Raw genomic sequence first — 21,469 nt, 5'->3', positions numbered from 1 at the left:
GTGCTATTCTTCAAACTATTGATGGCACAAGAAAAGCTCTCTTATCATGACACTTTTGACTTTTTACTTGACTTGACTTATGAAAGCTCAGAGCATCACTAATGGGATGTTGCCTCGACTTGTGCCAGAGTTATTTTAGGTATTGATAAGTGGTTGTCTCAGCTCAAAATCTACTATTGATGTTTTGATCGGAGCCTATTGTGGTATAGCTTGGTGGTTTTGAGCCCTAGGCTCTAGTATGCTAATGGTCTTTGAATCTTATGGTTTGTCTAAAGTTAAAGAAGGCCAAGCTTCCTCATAATGGCTTGACTTGTTAACTCTTGTTGGTATGATGAATTCTATCTTGGGAGATTTCTAAGCTCACAACATGTGCTTGCTTGCTTTTCTTGTGGTCTTTGAAATAGTGGTGACCTTTGTTTTTAGCTTTAAACAAATAGTTTGTTGACTTGGCTGCTAATCTTGTTTTACAATTTGATTGCTTCTCTAATGTACAATCTGGTTGTCACTCTATTTTTATAAACTAGTTCTAATTGTGATGTACACACTGGTTTCTATTACATGACAATATCTTTTTGCAATGGACTTTCCCAGTTGCTTGAAATCAAAACCGGATGCTCACTTTTTGATAAGTTAGACTGCTCTAACTTTTGTTTTCTATACTACCTAACATGATGTTTTCTCTGCCTTTAGTAAGTTGCATCTAAAAGGATTGGATTCTGATTGTTGAACACATTAGATTACTTCGTATGACTGGCTTGGTTACTTGGATTCTATCATGAATAAAAGTTACACACAGAGGTTCATTGCTTCTTTGAAGAGCAGTAAGATTCAAAAAAAAAAATGGTATTTATAAGCTCAAGAATAGGATCACATTTTGTTTTTAAAATCTTGCATATATAAGATTATAGCTAATCTAAACCACACACGTCTACTGGCTCAATCCACCATTTTATTCATTAATTTGTTATATTCCTGCTACCTGCCACCTTTCACCTTGACATTGCTACCCTTTTAAAAAAGGGGCCTAAGATTTGAACTCAAAGTTGTTGGGCAAACAACTCCCTCGACATTTCCGTAGCCAGTCGGGCACACATGAAACCTTGCATCTTTTGGAAATCCACCAAATAAAAAAATAGTGACCGTCTAACCCTGCCTCTTGTCACCATCGTGCGATGCCAAGCCTTCGCATTTTCCAGGCTCCCGCATCGCCTTGTGGAGTTAGCCTACCTCGCCTTGCCTCCCTGGTGAGCTTACCAAGCGCCTATTTTCAACATTTGCATGCCGCTCATCAATATGGCTACCTCATCTCATAAGCTTTTGCTGCATCTTCTGTTGTGTCAAATGTGTCGAGCCACACCCATCGATTGCCATGTGCCTGCGAGCCCGTCCTCGGCACCCCTTCTCTTTCGGCTATGTTTGCCAGAGTGGATCTTTGCTGATTCTGCTTATAAAATCTTAAAAATGATTGGGCCCCTCCTACTAGCTAATCTAATAATTCTTAATTATGACATGATTAACAAGTGATAGATTCTTTGACACCTGTTATACAGAACCAAACCTAATAGAACCTATTGTCTTGTCTATATGGATGCAGATGAGAGTTCTATCTTTGCTTAAAAAGATTTAGCTTTCTTGCCACCTCAAAGATAAAGGCATATTTCATTCTCAAAATTGGGTTTAGTCCTAATGTATAAGATAACTAAAATGTGATGTCATTCTAATCATATTGTACAAAAAAGAGTCAACTATAGAATCATTTTTGTGCAAATCACCTTCCTAATGTTTAAGGATGAAAGTCTGCACAAGTAAATCATGTAAAGAGACTACACATTGGCCATGTATAGGAGCTAAGACTATCTCTATTGGCCATGTACAAAGATATTAAGTTTTACACTAAAAAGTCTACATGAATCGAAGAAGACATAAGCATCTGATGGCAGAGGAGAGTATGAGCCGAAGAGCCCAAAGCAAGCAACAAAGACCACAAATCATTGAAGGAAAACGATAAAGCTCCCCATGCAGCAAAGTTTTGTAAAGATCACTTTATGATTTCCCTCTACCTTACTCAATTGTACTATTTTAAAGATAGCCTAGGACATATTGGTTTCACTTATAGTCATTAATATGATGGGAGGTCTTATGAGTATGACTCATTATGGCACCCATGTTCATGATCCACTTTCAAAAACTACATGAGCCATCTTTGGCATGGCACCATGAGTATGAGCCATCTTCAACATGGCACCTACGAGATGATCCGTTTTGACATAAGAGTAGCTCGTTTACACTTTGTCATGATCCAAACCCAAGGGGAGGTTTATTGGGAATAATGGGATTCATACGACCCTCTATAAGATGATTATCCCATGAGATGCTTTAAATGAGCATCCTCTATCCTAGAGAAAATGAGCATCGTGTGAAGAGGTGAGAACCCTATGTCTATGCCTATAAAAGAAGGCTTTGTAATCTCATTTCACGATGCATAATCAAAAATTTCATTAGAGTGAGTCTACATTGTGTCTTTTCTCTCGCTCCTTGAGTGTACACATGCACATACCATGATTGCTACTCACTTATCCACCCTCACCTTAACAAAATGCCTCTTTGAACTTCTTGGGCCTTTAAAGTGCATCCAAAGCAAACCCGAGAAGCACACAACGCAAGCAACAATACACCATCTTATGCTTTGTTTTTCACTAGAAGAAGGTTGTGCAATTATAGTAGTATAGCATTGCATCAACCAACTAAACGTGTCAATCCCAGGCGCAAAGAAGTTAATGCTAACCTAGAGTGCAGAAACTATTCACACCATTACATTGGTGGCATCGAAAGATGCAAAGTGAATGCATTGTAAGTTGTACCATTTTTATCATCACATGTTGGTGATTATTTGCAACAAGAGGATGAGAGTGCTGCAATCAGGAAGGTGTTACTAGAAAACAAGTCCTATTAACGGACTATTTGGTGGAGCCCCTATCTATAGAAATCATCGAGTCATTGTGAAACTTCTCCTCTTTGGCATTTGTTATCCGATTACTTATTGCTTCTCAAGATCTCACCATGTACTACGCTGTTGCAGATTCTTCAACAAATTCTCCAACCGAATGTACAAGGGTACATTGATGGCTTTTTGCTCCAATGTTGTATGTATAAGTCTCAAAATTGGGAACTGATGGAATCTATTCATCTTTCAACAAAAATGGCTCAAGCAAATTACAACAATTGGAGCAAAGTTCGATCTTGAATTCTGCACCAACAAAAGTGAGAAAAAGCCGAAGCCACTAATTGTCAACTACCTTGTCCACTAATGGTACGAAGAAAGACGAGGAAAAAGAACAAAGTGCTAGCCTAGAGCCTTTCTATGGCAGATGTGTGAGCTCCCGTTGATGAAGGACATTGCCCACAAATCAATGTTAGGGTGAGGAAAAAGGAGCACAACGAAAGGGGACCCTAGACCAGCTTGATAAAAGAGGCTGAGGCCATGGAGCTCATGGAGGCATTGCTCAAAGAAAAAATTAACATAGGATGCTCACGTGAAGGAGCTAAACGCTGAAGGGACGTAGACTGAAAGCATGAGCTGATTTAACAAGAACAGCTGTTGCAATTGGCTTAACCCACATTGCAAAGAGCACTGCCCTCGAGGGCGCAAAGAGAGGCCACACCTCAAAGCACTTCTCCATCTAACCTATAATTTATGGGTGTTAGTTGCTTGGGGTAGATTCAACGGGCCAGGATTAACCCCCACCCACACTACATGCCAGATAGTCTAACTCTGCCAATTTCTCTCTAACCCCGCCACTCTCCCAGATAAACACAATTCATGAACAGCATTGCACAGCAAGCAGACAAAACTGCTGATGTCTAGGCCTCTTCAATGTCTAAAGTATAAAAACAAATGTAATTTTTTGGTTCTCTCTATGGTATCACACAGACACTACTTCATGCACGCGCACACATGAACAGACTCTCCCGAGATAGTCTAACTCTTACCAATTTCTCTCTAACCCCGCCACTCCCCCAGGTGAACACAATTCATGAACAGCACCACCTTGGCAGGCTTGCCCTATCGTATATCGGGCCAGTTGAGCTCTAGGTTCTCGAGGTTGGCTGCCACCCACTCTCAATACAAAGAGCTCGTGAATCTCCTCAATGAAGAGAGCAAGGCTATAACCAACACATGCTAACTACACTTTTGCTTATTTAGCCCAGGAGACTGCCCATATTTCCATCATAGATGCCCCGTGCAACACCTCTTTGCCACCTCATACACAAAAGCTTCCGAGTTACTCACGACTCCTGCCAAAGATGGCTTTGGGTGCAACCACCCTAGCCAACCTAAGACGCAATCTTAAGAGGGTCATTCGGCAGGTGATCGACAAGCTCGTTCTCCCAGGGAACTTACCTTGGATGAGATTGACATGGTGGTGTGCCACACCGGCCTGATGGGCCAGACTAAGGCACCCAATACGTGAGAGGCCTACCAGTCCTGGTCCTGGTCCTTCTGGTCCTTTGTGATGGACAAGTGGGGAGAGGAGTGCCCCAAGCGCCAACCTACACTTCCTAGGGCTCGAAAACCCTTTGGAAGGCAAAGCCTAACCCATCCCCCGAAAAAAACTCTTGAAATGCTTGAAGCTATCGACACAATCATCACTATCAAACCAAGTTGAATCTTTTGACAGCATAGGGGGGCAGTCGAGTGGCTCTACTACACCTTCTGCCACTCGACTAAATCACACACACTCCATGCGCGCGAGGGCACGCGCGCAAGGGCACACACACACACCAGAAAATGGCATCGGCCCCCCCCCCCAACACAATCACAAACACGCATGATAGATCTCACCTTATTTAAGGGTTCCTCCAGTTTTTTGCCTTTTCCACGCCATAGCAACATGACAGAATAAGCTGCTTCAAACTCTTTAGATGCCTGGCGCTTACACCAGGTAATGCCTTCAACCCATTACAACCACTCAAATCTAGCTCATTGGGATTGTTAAACCACCCAAAACTGCTCCTTCAAATTTCGGTGTGCAGGTAATAAGAGAATCTCCAAGAACACTAAGCATCCAAAATCAGACCTTGCAGATGTGTGTTATATTGCATGTTATGCTTCTTCCAAGCCACCAACAGCCGAAGCAAGCCAAGCTCAAAGACCTGCAGAATTCTAAAACTAGGGTGTGTAGGTTGCTTTAAGTTACAAAAGCTATGTGGCAGCTTTCTAAGTTTGGAACAATCAGACAAGGATGGGCGGTGTTGGCACTAAGTTCTCTTAGCTTATCTGAAAGCTTATCAATACCATCCATGTAATCCACTTGCAAAACATTAAAATTTTGTGGCATACCAACTGTAGTTACCATCATAAGGAGGCAGCTTCTATAGTTTAGTCAGATTTATCACAGACAAGCTAGCCCTCCCCACAATCTCACTCGATATTCGGTAGAACCAAAGCTCCAAATGTGTTTGCAATAATAACCTCTGCCCCAACAATATTGGCATCCCTTCTGGACAACGCTTTTACCTTACACATGCTATTTAGAAAAGGTGGCAGATGAATCCTATGCCCATCTGCAAACAGCAAGAGAAGTCCCCCTTGCATGTGGGAAGGCCCAACCGATTAGCCAATCCTCCTCCATCATGGAACCTGAGTGAAAAATAACCGTGAGTAGTTAAACAATGAATTAAAGTCTCAGAGAACACTCTTTATTTCCAATCCAGATTATGACTTCATTAACATAAACTGGATCGAAGTGTTTTGTGCACCTGTACAAATCAATGTTACTGTGGCCATTGCTGCTGTCTGACTCCCAATCACTAGGCATACTCTTGCCTTGCTGCAGCATCAATACTCCCCTACAATGAGATGGTGCCTGATCCTTTGCCCAAACTGTAGTGCAATGGCTCTCACCACATCAAGCTGAGAAAGACATAACTTACAAGCACAATTGAAATTAAGTGCATGCCTAATGTCATCACTGCAAACAAACTTCATAAAAAATAGAACCATTAGATGAGACGTTTGAATACAGCTTACTTGAAAGTAGCTCAATTTTACAATATTAAAGCAAACTCACCAAGAAGGCTTCGCCACATGATGCACCGCACTGGATTACTGAGGTCGCCTTTACCTCGCAACTATCCACAATCCACAAAAAATCCAATATACATAGACCTCCAAGCTCTACCAATGCCAACACTGTCCCGATGGCTTAGCATCTCGAAGTTTGTCCATTGCAACAGATGTAAGACTTAAGGCCCCCACTACATGTAAGAGATGCCCCAGTAACTTTGAGAGACAATTGTAGCCCTTTGAACTTTGCTATCACCTATTGTGCACATTCCACACATTCATGATCTGCTGAATCCATTACATCAATATGCAAAACTGGTCAAAATGTCGACGGATTATACATGCCTGTAACTAGATACATGGGAGTGTAATATGCAATTAGACTATATCAGACCTCTTTTACCACTCGAGGCTCCTCTACACATGCACAATGGAGTGGCCAAAAGCCCAATGGTAAAAGAGACTCTTCACATCCACCTTATCTAGCACATCCAACCTATATGGTGTTTGGCTATGGTGAAGAAGGTTGTCTCATGGTTATCACAATCTTCAAACCTTCCACTTCAAATGGGAGGTTTTTAATGTGTGCTTTGGACCACAGCTCTAGTTACTGTTTCGCAATTTCCTAACATAACGAGCCTTATCTGCACTATCTAAAAGGAAGTTGTTAGAGAAGAAGTACCCGTGTCTCAGAGGGTGGAGGATGCGTCTAGACACCCTAGATTTGATGTTCGAAAAACCCTGCATTACTAAAGGGCTGAGCAGCCACAGATAATTACACATGTCATCTGAAAACTCACACCAAATGTAATTTCAGAAGACTCTTGTAAGCATCAAGTCTATGTTGGACCTGTGTAAGACTTTACCTTGAACTTTCGCATCTTTACAAATGGATACTGCAAGTGTTGGCTTTCCGATGCCACCAATGCCTCTCACCACCATAAGTGTTGGGATTGAGAGAGGCATGGGTGGCATCGGAAAGACAACACTTGCATTATTCAATCCCTGCCATTGGGTTCGCTGTCTGCGGACCGTCGGTTCCTCTGCAGTGAGTCTGCACTTCACGCTCCAAAATGCGGTGGAAGACTACCGTTTCCGAGGGAGAAGGGGAGCGGTCCGGCAACCCATGGTAGGTTCGGCAACACGCATCAAGCTGTTTCGCCAATGGAGTCCCTGCGCCCTATTTCTCTCCTCTAAACCTAGCGTTAGGGTTTTTAGTAACCCAACAGACCTACGACTTTTGAAATTCACCTCTACTCTAGAATCGAGAATTTAAATAAGAGGGTAGAAAAAAGGAGAAATTTAGTCCTTCAATTGGGTTCCCTCTGGAGTATTAGGCAGCCTTGAGTTCAAGCGGTCACCCCTCGAGAGTGTTGTGGCCAATGGCACAAGCAAGAATATTTTAATAGTTTGCAGAGTCGAGACAATGAAGGTTAGTATTTTAATAGTAGGCTGGGTTTTTTTTTAAATGCCAGCCTGGCATTTTTCAAAAACCATGAGCCCTCTGGTTCAGGAAACTGCACAGAGAGAATGATGTAGCAGAAGCATCGTCATGAGATGGCGGAGGCAAAAGCTTCGCCATAGACTCAACGAGAGAGAGAGGGGGGGGGGGGCACTCGCCATAGCCAAGAGCTGGCTTCGTCTGAGAGCCGGACGGAGAGAGAGAGAGAGAGAGAGAGAGAGAGAGAGAGAGAGAGAGAGAGAGAGAACCCGCTAGGGCGGTTAGGCCCCGGTTAGGCATTTCCAGAACCCCTTCCCTTTGTCAAACATGCTATTTTCAAAATAGCATGTTTGTGTGGCTTTTCAATTTTCAATTAAAAGATGGACGGAATCACCATTGGTATCGCATCAATAAAACCCACACTCAACATGTGGGTGCCCTATTGTAATGTACATCAATGTGCTGTTGTAAATACATGACATGTAGTTTCTCCCTACTACTTCCACCACATTAAAAAAAGACTCTTCGAATACTCTTGGGATTGTTCCTGCGACATTAAAATCTCCCTTCTCTTCTTCTTCTTCTCTTCCAACATTTACTATATTTATTTAGTTCTTTCACAAATTGGGACACCTTACCATTGCAGACAACGAAGTTGGTCAGCTAGCTACATCATTGCACCAATCTTATCACAGTCATTCTCCGTCTTCCAGTCGAGTTTTGAAGGCTTTGACAGATGTCCACCACAGGCAGTTTTACCTTTCACACTCTGAAGGGTGAAAGTGCTTCTTTATACAAGGGTCGAAAATATATATTTTGCCCTTCCAAATAAGGGTAAGATTTTCAAAATGTTATCTGATGCTTTTAAATATAGCTTAATGAAGGGTACGTTCAAAAGGGGAAAAACAAGTCCTTTATATAAACACAACACAACAAATATCTTTGGAATTGATCCATGATTTATAACTCCACCGCATAGCCCTCCCATTTTGCAAATTTGTGAAGGTCCTTCAATAAAGGTGATGTCGACAAGGGTGTTGATGTGGTGTGGTGTGTGTATGTGTGTACATGCGAAAAGAAATGATGCAACCTTGAAGCAGCATGTGCGAGCACAGACACAGACACTCATGTGTGTGTGTGTGTGTGTGTGTGCAGCTATTTTAATTAGAATTAAATACACACCAATGAACAAGATGTTCAAAAAGACGACTGGCTAAATATGTCTAAGCAAAGGTAAGTACAGAAACAACTCAGTCTTTGATTCATAATTGTACAACATAATAAGAAGGAAGTATCATTCCCAATGAGTTTGTACAAAGGTATCAGAACTATCCCAGTTGGATCATCAAGTGTTTTCAAAGTCGGACTGCAACAAGCTAAACCTTTTTAAACCAAGATAGAATTTTCACCTGCATCCATATAGTCAAGACAACAGATATGTTAGACTTGGCTATGTATGGCAGGCTTCAAAGAATCTACCGGTTGTTATCTATGTCAAAGTTAAAATTTATTTGATTAGCTATTGTCCTACATATTAAAATGTCAAGGATTTTTATTTATTTTTAACATCATATTCCATCCAGAGTCTCTCCATATGTTTTAACTTCTTTTTTATTAAAAAAAAGTCAACTAATCTATATCATTCTATGTACTTCTTTAGCTTTAAAAAGTATGAAACAATCTTGCATACAATGTTAAGTTTTGTAACTTCATCTTAAAATATGCTCCAAGGTCGAGCCCTTCAAAACCAGAATCAACTAGGATTATCACTTGATCGATTTTTAGGCCAGATATCAAGAACCACAAGTTCCTGAGTCATCCAATAGTTTGCAACAGGTTATGCATATTCACCATCATTACACCACATTCCATAAAGAATTCCCTTTGAAGCTAAAGTAATAGCTGAACCATCAGCCCAAAGAAGTACCGACCAAAGCCAAAGAAGTATCAGCCAGGAGCCAGAGCCAGCCAGAAAGCATGCCATCTCAAATTTTTCCCAGAAATAGCCAGCTAATGAGTGTAGAGTCTATTCTAGAAAAATGACTAGTCACATCCAGAGACCAGGATTAAAGATCAAAAAATGAGACGTAGACACAGCTAGAAAAAAACTTGCTATTGAAGCATAGATAAAGATCAAATCTCAGTTTGTAAGTCAAGGCCACCAGGCTCCCCCTTGTTATAACATCATAACCTCCTCGTGTAGAAGTATTCAGCAGCAAGCTAAAGGTCAGTTTTTCTGTAGATAAACAGACTCTCCATATCACAACTGTTAAGTATGGAGCCTGATTTACCCTTGTAATTTTCTGTGGTAAAAGCGCACATTTGTAAGGCCCCCATTATGAGGAGAAGCCATCGTGCGTGAAGGAAAATCACTCACCGGAAACCAAAATTTTCACGGACAAGAATCAAGGGCAACTTTAAAGGCCTCGAGGGCGGAGGCCCCCGAGACTTTTTTTTCGCCGGAATATTATGGCCGGACAGCGGCCGGAAAGTGGTCGGAAAACAACCGGTCGGTTGGCCGGTGGCCGGTAGTCAATGGCCGATGGCCGGTGGTCGGAAGTCAATGGCCGGTGGCCGGTGGTCGGAAGTCAATGGCCGGTGACCGATGGCCGAATTCAATGGCCGGTGGCCGAATTCAAAAGCGGACTTGTCTTCTCAAGGGCGGCCACACATGGGCGGATTGGAGGGTCTGATTTGGACTTATTCGCACAAGGGCGGCTACACATGGCTGTCTCTCATAAGAGAGGGCAGCCCTTTTGGCCTATAAAAGGAGGCCATTTCTACACACATTTCATAGTGTGAAGTTGATGCAACAAGGTGAGTGTGAGGTGGTGAGAGTGAAGCAAGGCGGGAGCTCCATTAAGGGTATAATCCCTTTGTAAACTACTTCTTGTTTTGAAGTACTAAAGCCATTGAGTGGCTGCTTTCCCGTGGACGTAGCCCACATTGGGTGAACCATGTATATCGTGTGTAGTCTCTCTCTCTCTCTCTCTCTACTCTATAATCTCGTGTATGTAAATCTATCTCTCTCCATTAAGTAATCTACTCAATTATCTATTTAGCTACGTCTTATTTCCTAACAACAACATCATAACTTGTTAAGGTATTAAAAGCATCAAAACCTGATTAGTAACCATATGTTGGTCAGAATCATAGGATAAGCCAAATCCTAGGTAGAAAAGCATTAAAAACCAGAATATATATGTATATATACAATTTTTATATACTTTTTAAGGCAGCACCACCACCAAAAACCAAATGTAGTGGAATATATACATATGAATATGGTTAAAAAAGGACCAGATCTAAGCCAAACATCCAAGCAACCAGCTGAGGGTCAGATTTCTTGTTTAGTCAAAGCAAATATTCTTCCCCATATCACAATACCCTACCATACTCAGGTAGTAAAGCACCAAAACACTAGATTAGTATCTATATGTTTAAGTATTAGAACCAGATCACTATCAAAAACCAGATCGGTACCAAAGCCAGAATATGTATAAGGTTTACATATATTCTATGGCAGCATCGCCACACCAAGCTTTCAACACCATACCCACCACAAGTAGCATGTTTATGCAAAACACTAATTTTTCATAAGTTTTCATGATAGGCAACTACTACAGAGATTGCATAAATTCTCAAGTAAAGTGAGCAAGACTGGTGCCCAAAAAAACCAGTTTATTTAGTATTTTCAAGTCAAAAAGACCAACAAGAATTCAAATGCTTCCTGTATTGTGTCCAAGCTTCAGTTTAACAACTTTCCTTGAAAAAGGCCTTTCTCACAAAATAGGGCCAAAGTTCAGCCAGTGTTAGGAATCAATCTCATCGGTCTAATTATAGGCATATATCAAAGAGCAGGATTGTCGGATTATTTGGCATGTGTCAGCAACAACATAGGTTAGGTATCTTTATTCATGAGGCAAACAAAACATCTTAGATTTGAAAGCAAAGTCAGTGGGAAAATTCCATTTTTTCTTTTCATTCAATAATTAATAGGGATAGAAAAGATCTCTTTCAATATTTTTAAGGCAAGAAAAACCACTTATAATCACTCAACAGAGCAAGAGATTATCTAAGCATTGTGATTTTGAGTAAAATATACAACTTGTGAGCAGAAGTAATTTCAAAATAATCTCCAAAGTGCCAAAGGAAAGCTAAGTACAATTCCAATGTCAACTTATTCTCTCTTTCCCCTTTTAACAAGTACAATTAAATCGACAGTAACAAGTTGTTTATAATCTTGCAAGGGACAGTATGCAAAAAAAACCCAAATCATAACTGCTTATCTTGTATGCTAAAAAGCAAAAGACAAAAAGAACCCCAAATCTAAGTGAAGGGAGAAGAGCCCTCACCTTGATACAGGGGCAAAGAATGGGTATATGTCAATAAAGAAGCATATCAGCAGTGACACCCAAACGGGTAAGCCAGGTATGGCCACACCATTCAAGCTCCTAGCACATGACCTTCTTTATAGGAGGGCAGGATGATTATACCAAGCGGTGGATGTCACAAAGTCTGTGGCTCGGTTCTTAGATCGAGAAGTGTCGTGAAGCACCATGAGTGAAAGGGGAAGAGTCCCGTCGCGGCAGAGTGTATTCGCTTTATGCCAGAAAGGAAGAAAACCTGTTTTTAACTTCCTTTAAGGGTTAAATATTTTTTAGGGATTTCTCCCATTAAGCCTGTGTTAGTAAATTGGTTTACACTAAACCATACAAACCAAGATAGCAGTGTAAGTAATAATTGGTATCAAGGACCCAATTGGAATCAGCTTGTGAGTAATTTATAAGTGTGGGAACAGACATTGAATAAAAAACCTTGTATCGGATTATGCTAGAAGGAGCAATTAAAGGTTTCTCCTTCAACTAAGCAAACTAAGACAACATAGTAAGCCGGCAACAGGGAATTCAACTTTCAATTTAGTAACTTTAAACTTCAAGGTGGAGAACTTTATGCTAAGAGTAGGCTACTAGTTAACTGCCAATAGTGTGTTGGGTAAAGTGTCACTTATATACCTAGTTTGGGTAGTATTACCAATAGGTTGAGCTAGTGTAACTAGAACTAGCTATTGTGGTCAGATGTTGTGACCAAATGTGTGTGTGTGTGTGTGTGTGCGCGCACGCCTCTATAAGAAATGGTGCAACCTACATTGACAGTGAGACAACTCTATTCTAGCAACCACGAAGCTTATGGACGTACATAGGGAGGGATACAAAAGGCCTTACATTAGGGATTTAATTTAGAAAAGCCGCACCATTGACTTTTCTAAACTGAAGCCATAACCATTTGAATATCACATGCTCCCAAGTCTCGTGAAGGCAATTCATAACATGAACCGTTGCAAACATATTATAACTCTTTACAGATTTACTCTATTGTTAGCTAAATGCGAAGTGGATTTTTTTGTGTTCCTCCTCTTCTACGAGCCCAAGGCTAAGGTGAGACACAAGGATTGCTATCCTTACATTCCTCAGCATAGTTTGGTTATTTATTGTATTTCGGTTTAAGCAATTAACAATCTTATTATGGGTATCTTTTTTTCTTTTTGGCAAATCTCACAATACATGAGAGGTTATAATAATAAGAATAAACCATTACATCAGGACCTATTCAAATCAAGCCATGGCCACACAAATTCCAAACGAGATTGATGACCAAGATTTTCATAAGGAGCCCCAACCTCGCATATATCATATGATCAAAGTCTTGACAGCGAGAGTTGCTCTCTTCCACTCGTCTAAAATCTTGCCTTTTCCAATCCCCATAATAGTTTCCTTGCTTTCTTGGACAATCTCTGAGAAGTTGGAACTCGCCGGTTCTTGGTCTTCCAGATATGATGGAAGAAGAAGAATCTAACAACTTGAGTACATAACAAAAGTGCTCCACTTTTCATCCCTTTCCCTCCTAGAAGTAAATCATTCTGGGAAAAGAGAATCCTCCAAGTCCTTTGGATCCAATTGCAACCCTTACTTGGCAGGCCTCTAATCCACGGGCATTCCTTGAAAAGGTGGGGCAGGTTCTCCCTAGCCGTTTTACAACCTGACCACCTATCTGAGATGATGCCACGAGTTAGGATCTTGTCGCCTGTTGGTGGCAGGGGCCCCCATAACACCTTCCATAGAAAAATCTCCATTGACAAGGGCAATTTTTGGATTCCATATGTTCTTTATAGACACCATCCACCAAGCCTCCAGCCATTGCTTGCCCCAATGTTTGTTGAGGGGGCCAACCAATCCCCCTTGTGCATGAGGACAAGGTAAATGCCCTTATTGTGTGGTTTGAGAAAATGGCAACTCTGTGGCCAACGCTAGGCTTTCCACTCAAAATTGAGTTCATTGAGGGACATTAAGAGATTGTCCAACCTTTCCATAGCTCTGTTAATCAGCAGTCTCCCAATGCCATTAAGGTGAAACTCTGCAGCCACAAGGATGTCTCACAATGTGGTAATCATGATTTTTTTTTTGAATTCGAATGATGTAGTGCGTCTAGCACACACTTAAAGGATGCACTAAAGCTTATGGTTGTCTTTGAGAGCTTTTGCTTGCATAGTGGACTGATTGTGAATGAATCCAAATGGATTGATTGTGAATGAATCCAAAACAAAGGTTATGCTTGTGAAAACCAACCATAAGGAGAAGCCATGCATTGTATACAACAATGAGACACTTGAAGTTATTGAGAGCTTTAAGTACCTTGGACTTGAGTTTTTGGCCAATCCCAAGTGGCATGAATGTGCTATGCATTGTTTGGAAGCCGGAAAGAGAGCATACTATGCATTTGAGAACATGTGTAATGCGGGAAACATCAAGTGTTGGTTCTCAAGAAGTACCTTTTTGACACTGGTGACAACGGTTCTTCTTTATGGAGTTGAAGTGTGGGGTATGAGCATATCAAAGTCTACTTGAAAAGAGTTTGAGAATGTCCAAAAGCATTTTCTTACAAACTTTCTCCAAGTTAAGACGCAAACACCATATATGCTCCTACCGCTTGAGTCGGGGTCTCTTCCAATTGAGGTTATGGGCATGGAAAGGGTTGTGGAGTACATGATAAAGATGCATCAAAACCCCTCACATCGACTTCTTACAATTGCATGGGAAGCAAGAAAAAAAGTTCAAAAGATGCATAAAAGCAAGATCTTGAGCACGGGATGGATGCAAGACATAAAGAAGTGGTTTGGGAGATGGGATGCATTACACTTGCTACATGATGCTTCAATAGACTCTGAAGTGAATGAAGCTTTTCTACAATGCCAATGTATTACGGCTTGGGACGAATCTGGTGGGTCACGCTTCCTACATTACACTACCCATATTTGCCCCAACTATACAAAACCATGTTCTTTGCTAAAAGAGGAAACCGTACTCACCCTTACATGCTTGAGCCTATCTCCTTGTTAGTGATACGTATTATTGGAGCCATTCGACTTAGCTTTCATTCCCTTCGATGAGAGACAGGGCGTTGAGGCAATGCAAAAGAGTCAAATCAATTGTGCACATTATGCTCATTGCAAGTTCAAGAGTGTGAGTACCACACACTACTAGAGTGCTCAGCTTTTGGTCACATATGAACTTTCTTCCCCCACATTTTTAGCCATAACTTAGACCTACAAACTCCCAACCACAGTGTGGGATCTCCATCGAGAATCACTCATTAGCCACACACATACCACATCACAATAACTTTGGTCCCATAGGTCTTATTTGACCTCTGAGGACGATAATAAAATCTCTCTCTCTCTCTCTCTCTCTCTCTCAACACATTGATTATGAGGGTGCTAAGTCCCTCCCCCCCACCCTCAATTCGTTGATCATGTGGGCGCTAACTTAGCGACCACATGATCAAAGTGTAGAGAGAGAGAGAGAGAGAGAGAGAGAGAGAGAGAGAGAGAGAGAGTCCATGGATTGTCTCTTGTTATTTGCTTGTTTCATGTATGCATGTTGTGCTTTGTGAATTTCTAGTTTCGTTTGCTCTAAGATCTTAGTATGTTGTTGAGAAATTTCATCAGCATGTGGTACTTCATGAGAAATGCGAGACAAGGGAGTAGGCAATGAGTATCCATATACAATTTGAAATGGTGACTTTCCCGTGGATGAATAAGGAGTGTTGTTGTATATAAATTGAAGCGAGTGAATGTATGTATCCCAAGTTCTTGGTCTCTCACGAGTGTATATGTTCGTTAAAAATCTAGAACGGTGTTATTGGTTGCTTCGATTTGTCCATTAGTTTTTGAATGAAATGCAAAAGGGAAGTTTATTTGAGTGCCTAAATTTGTGAAAAGTGTCACCCAAAAATCATTGCAAAAACATCTATCTCGATCAGTTATGATAGATTTAGGCATTCCATGCAAAACAAATATATGCTTAAGAAACAATAGAGCCACTTGCTTGATTGAGAGGGTCTCTTACAAGGAAGAAAGTAAGCCTGCTTGCTAGATCTATCTACATTGGTCCAAATCATATCATTTTGTGCACGACTGAGTGGCAATCCACTAATAAAATCCATAGAAATGTGTTGCCAAGGAGAGCCAGGAATAGGTAAAGCACTACAAGAGGTGCTTAAGCTTAGTGACACTCAAAACTCGCGGCGATGTTATGAGCGTCGCTATAGTCGATGCTATAAGTGTTGCTATATAGCAACGCCTATAGCAAAATTCATAGTGTCGACTACAACAATGACGACTGTGTAGGTAAAAATAACCCTAGAGTGCCAAAACTGATATCTGTGCTGAGTTTTAGTGCTCTCGTGTAAACAACGACAAAAACAGGTATATGCCCTCACCTCCCTCTCATTCACACACACACACACACACACACACACACACACACGTGCGTGCGCGCACACGCGAGGAGAGGAGGGAGATCCATGCATGCTCCCTCCCTCTCCTCTCTCTCTCTCTCTCATGTTCCCTTCCCTTCTTTTCTTTCTCCCTCCAACTCACACACACACACATTGAGAGAGAGAGAGAGAGAGAGAGAGAGAGAGAGAGAGAGAGAGAGAGAGAGAGAGAGAGAGAGAGAGAGAGAGAGAGAGAGAGAGAGAGAATGTACACACGCACACACATGTATAAAGAAGCAATGTACACACACAAACACACATACATACATTGAGAGAGAGAGAGAGAGAGAGAGAGAGAGAGAGAGAGAGAGAGAGAGAGATGTGTGCGCGTGTGCATGTGCGTGAATGCATGCGCGTGTGGTGCGGTGCGGTGCATGTGGGAAGGGAAGAAGCACGAGAGTGTGGGTGGAGCAACCTCAGGAAGTGGTGTGAGTGAGGATCTCCTTATTCTTTCTATATGAAATAAGAAGGCTAAGTACACACGGTGGGCGGGTGACTGGACATCGAACGTCCGGCCCCGGGAAAAGGTGCAGCACCTTTACCCCAACAAAATCCCACAATGCACCGATAAGTGAGACCTACTAGCTAAACTACTAGTGTGTACAAGAAACGAGGTGAGAGACTCTCTCAACCTATGCCCACTGGCTCACTCAATCGGTCTACTTGCAGTCATATCAACTCTAGTGGTAGGTGAGCGTGCATATCCATGCTAGAGCCTGCATGAAAATCCCACAGACAACACTGTATGGTCTGCAAAGCTCCACCAAGCATCATGTTAGTGTCAGTCATCGTACGACTGACAATCCCAAGTGCAAATGCTCCCACTGCAACTGCTAGATCGGGCCTCGACACTAACAAGTCGAACATGAGATGCCCAAACACTGACGAAATCTGCACAAACCTGCCTGCACTCGCCTCCCCATCGCTATCTGCATGTACTGCATCATGAAGACTACTCATCGGGTATGGATGTGTCAATGCCGACACTATATGGCTACGTCCTCTCACCCATAGGTGGAACTGTGTAACCTGGCACCAACTCATCAACCTCTAACATGCACATATCAAAAAACACTATGTCTTTCATCTATGTTTGTGTCTCTAGGGAGCATAACTACTCTACCTCTACCTGCACAAGCTCTGACAATGCTTGTTGTCTCTCACTATAGCACTATCGCTCTATCTTTGTCTCTACAGAGTCTACTGGCACATCCTGCACAGCTAAATGCTCTCTCTCATGAGCATGGTGGAGCTCACCCCCACGAAGGAAACACATCTTGTCTCTTGCTCAAAGCATGCCAGCAACAAAATCGAGACTATGCCGTCTTAAACCTCAAACGCATGCATAGGATATACCAAGCCACTATGGGCTCCTATGGCAATCACTAATCAACCGCAATGCATCTGGAAAGACTCCTCTCTAAGGAGTTTCTGACAACCAAATCCGCTAACTATTTCACTGAGATCAAAATCTCTCTCAGTTGAGGAACATAGCACACATGTCATAGCATGTATGATGCACCACTGGACAATGACAAACAAACGTCTCATGCACCCTCTATGCCAAACGCCAAACCATTGACCAAGTGCACACAACCAAATCTCCCACTAGAGAAGGTGTTAAACTAGTCACGATGCATTGTGACGTGGAAAACTGCATCCTCATCTAGCAACCAACGAGGAGAAGTGTCACTCAAAGATATGTCATAAGGAGGAACACTAAAGGCAAACGTGACATCATCGTCACTGACATATGAAGCCACTACTCTAGCATGTGTCAAAACCCTGGGGGATTCACCATGGAAAACTTACCGCACCACGTAAGTGCAGGGGAGTGGGGTTTTTTCAAGTTACATAAGCGTATAAGTTAGGGGCAGGCCCCCAATAATTTATCTCCCAAGCTGAAAATAAGAGAGGGGGGTATCATATTTAAGGGGGGGGGGGGGGGGGACCTGACCTGGATTGATTACTTGTAAAGATTGGTCACCAATGTCCACTAGAACTCGGATGAATTTAGGGGAAGTTTTTTATCATGTCACACATCAAATTTTGTATCAAGCTGGTCATAGGCAAGGGACTGATTTGGAGCAGGTCAAGGGTTGATTTACACCAACTTTGGATGGATCAGAATTGGAGAGTAGCCAGATTGCAAGTTGATCAGGCACATAGTTTGAAAGTCAAACTAAGACACATTGAGGGTACATCTAGTTATCAACAGAAGTGGTTCCTTACTACATTTTTAGTCACTATGCTACACATTCTTTGACTAGTTTTACTCCATTAGATCATGTGAGACATAAATTTTATATGTAAGATAGGGATATGATAGTTTTATTCATTGATTCTTGTATAAGCGTAGAAAGGGGGGTCATATTCCCTAATATGAGTCGTACATAGGGTTTTATCAAAGTTGTCCGCTCGCAGGTGGTGTCTCATTTTGTATATATAGTGAATCCACCGAGTTCAAAGGTCAAAACCTCAGCTGCACCACGCATAGACCTCTCCTGATGTCTTATACGTCTGAAACAGCGGCGCCTAATGTGCCCCGTGTGACCACAATGCCAACAACGCAAGTATCGACAACTACGAGACCGTCGTCTCTCACAAGTCATCATTGTAGACTCAAAACTATGACACATGTCTGCAACCATAAGTCAATGTCAAGAAACCAAACTATGGCGCGAAATCGTGGGAGAAATCTGGCATAGTCTCCTCTGTAAATTGAGTAAAACCTCAAGTACAATCTCTACCATAAACCATGCTAAACTGGCAACAAAGTGGGAGATAACTCGACCTACATAATCATGAAACCATGATCAAACTGCATTAAAATCGATGCTCACATATGCATAAAACCAACTCCACAATTTGCAAACTCTACAAGCACGCAATCTAGGACAAACTGCTCAATTAAGTGTAAAGCGTATAACCATACGCATGTAGAGAGCAAACTAGCTCAAAACGCATCCCACAGAGAAACTGGCTACAAAAATATGCCAAAAAAACCTTGTGAAACGTGTGATTGTCTATTATAGCAACACAAGAATACGCTAACCTCACTCCTGTGAGAGTGGGTACAAGAACACCAAACTGTGTCCAAGCTGACAGGTTTTCCAAGCTGACAAAACCTGTCAAAGTGGGAGTCACGCTCGATCACTAAACCATCAGAGAGAAAACTGCGGATACACATAAAACATGGCGAGAATTTGGAAAAATCCGACAGAGTTTCCCCTGTAAACTAAGTAAAAACTCAAAAAATCTCACCAAATCGCATAAAGACAGACATTCAGTGTCTCAGTAAAACAGATCCACAAATGGTCTACATACGTTTCCAAAAGCCTGGCAAAACAGCTCACTCCTGACTGAGTGGCTCTATGGACGTATACCTATCCAAAAACACTTGTAAACCTGCAAACCTGCTACCTGCGAGCTATACCAATCTCAAGATGTATCCACAAATGCATACATAGCATGAAACTGCAGAAAACCGTTCGAAAAACTCTCTAGAATGCCCCACGCAATTGTACATGAGCACTACATGTGCCACATAAGCTGCAATGGAAAGACTACATAACCTATGAGCAAAACCGTCGGAAAACTGGCACATTCCGGAGCGGGTTTTCCCTTGAGCACGCTCATCTCTTGGACAGGGTTTCCAGTCGATGGGTTAACCGACCGATGTGCCATCCGAATGTGTTGGTGTGTGTTGTTGAAGCCAAAAATTGGAGAACCGTTGGAGCCAAAAACGTTGTGGAGACTACATCAGAGCCAGGTCGCTCCGGATGGGGGCTAGAGGAGAGCCGATGCCACTCTCGTTCGTTTTGTCTTCGGTTAAGTCAAGGTCGAGATGTGCATCACAACCAAATCTGCTTCAAATTGAGTGTGGGAGGGAAGTCGATGGCGAAGCTATGCTAAAGGAGAGTAAGGCCGCTCTTGCTATGTCGAAGCCAAGAAAACGCTCGATGTCGCCTTCCGCCGTCGGGGATGGAAGCGTCGCTACTGTAGCCGCCCTTGGTCGAGGCCACTGCCAAGAATAAATCGCGAATGCGGATCCGAGAAGAATGCCAAAAATGCCTAGGTTGAAGCCGTATGCACGTCGGAGGAGAGCTGATGCACTCTCTCTCTCCCTCCCTTGCTTTATGCCGAAGTCGTCGAAGGATGTTGGGGTGATGCAAGGGCTTATTCGCTCATGTTTGCATACGCCACTTGTGTGTGTGCACGTGCATATGTCGAGCGCTCTGTCTCTCTCGTTATTTGAAACTGGCTCTTCACACTCTTGCCCAAGTGTGTGAACACACCCTTACACACACTCTTCTTCTTCTTCAAAAAAAAAAGGGTTCACTTCTCTACTTACTGTCAAAAACATGTGTGAGGGCACACATTCACAATTTCTGAACAAACTTCAGCCCAGTTGTTTGACTTTGCTTTGCATTTTATTTTCACCAAATTGCAAAGCTTTACTCAAAGCTTCTCCCAAAACCTGCTCACTCACAATCGACTTTGCTTTGCATTTTATTTTCACCAAATTGCAAAGCTTTACTCAAAGCTTCTCCCAAAACGTGCTCACTCACAATCGACTGTATTATTTCCTCCACTTTGCTCTTGACTTTCTTTTCAAACTTTACCTTCAATCCCTAAGCCAAGATTGCTAAGGTGAAATCTCCCTTTTCCTTTCCAAACTTCATGGCCCCATGTCTGCACACACAAAGAACACATAAATTTTCATTTCCATTGCATATGCTCCAACTCTCCTCAAGATTCCATGTCACTTAAGAGGAGTTGCACACACGATGAGAGATCCGCTCTTGGTTGCACCAAATCTCCTCTCAATGCAGTCGATCCTTGCCAGATCTGTGTGAATTGCTTTCGATCTGACGTCGCCAAGCATCAAACTCTGTTGCCACTGAGGGAGCATCATCAATCGCTTGTGAGTGGACGCATGCACGGTGCCGTGCGATGCGTGTGGGGAAGGGGAGAAGCACAAAAGTGTGGATGGAGCAACCTCAAGAAGTGGAGTGAGTGAGGAACTCCTTATTCTTTGTATATGAAAGAATAAGGGTGACTACACATGGTGGACGGGCGGTTGGACACCGGACGTCCGGCCCCGAGCAAAGGTGCAGCGCCTT

The 21,469-nt window shown here is 42.3% G+C and overlaps 1 protein-coding gene across 4 annotated transcripts; it reads right to left on the bottom strand.

Moving 5' to 3' along the window:
- Positions 1-5,065: 5,065 nt before the first annotated feature.
- Positions 5,066-7,277, bottom strand: LOC147459864 (uncharacterized). 4 transcript variants are annotated; one of them, XR_015187737.1, is made up of 5 exons: positions 6,934-7,277; positions 6,750-6,855; positions 6,072-6,323; positions 5,761-5,983; positions 5,617-5,641 (listed from the first exon to the last, which is right to left on the bottom strand). XR_015187737.1 is itself a non-coding variant. In XM_086509914.1 (4 exons), exons 2-4 carry the CDS (start codon positions 6,088-6,090, stop codon positions 5,533-5,535), a joined length of 252 nt encoding a protein of 83 aa, XP_086366040.1. In that variant the 5' UTR covers positions 6,091-6,323; positions 6,750-7,277; the 3' UTR covers positions 5,066-5,532. The 4 variants fall into 4 exon arrangements, 2 of the variants coding, with proteins under 2 accessions (XP_086366040.1, XP_086366039.1); XR_015187736.1 differs by having other exon boundaries at positions 6,072-6,258; XM_086509914.1 differs by having other exon boundaries at positions 5,066-5,641; positions 5,761-5,884; positions 6,750-7,277.
- Between the last annotated feature and the right edge of the window lie 14,192 nt (positions 7,278-21,469).

The sequence above is a fragment of the Adiantum capillus-veneris genome, chromosome 4 (genome assembly GCF_014529385.1).
Source record: "Adiantum capillus-veneris isolate H3 chromosome 4, ASM1452938v2, whole genome shotgun sequence".
Taxonomy (NCBI): domain Eukaryota; kingdom Viridiplantae; phylum Streptophyta; class Polypodiopsida; order Polypodiales; family Pteridaceae; genus Adiantum; species Adiantum capillus-veneris.
Note: the sequence above shows the minus strand (reverse complement) of the source record. Positions and strands in the feature narration are given on the sequence as shown.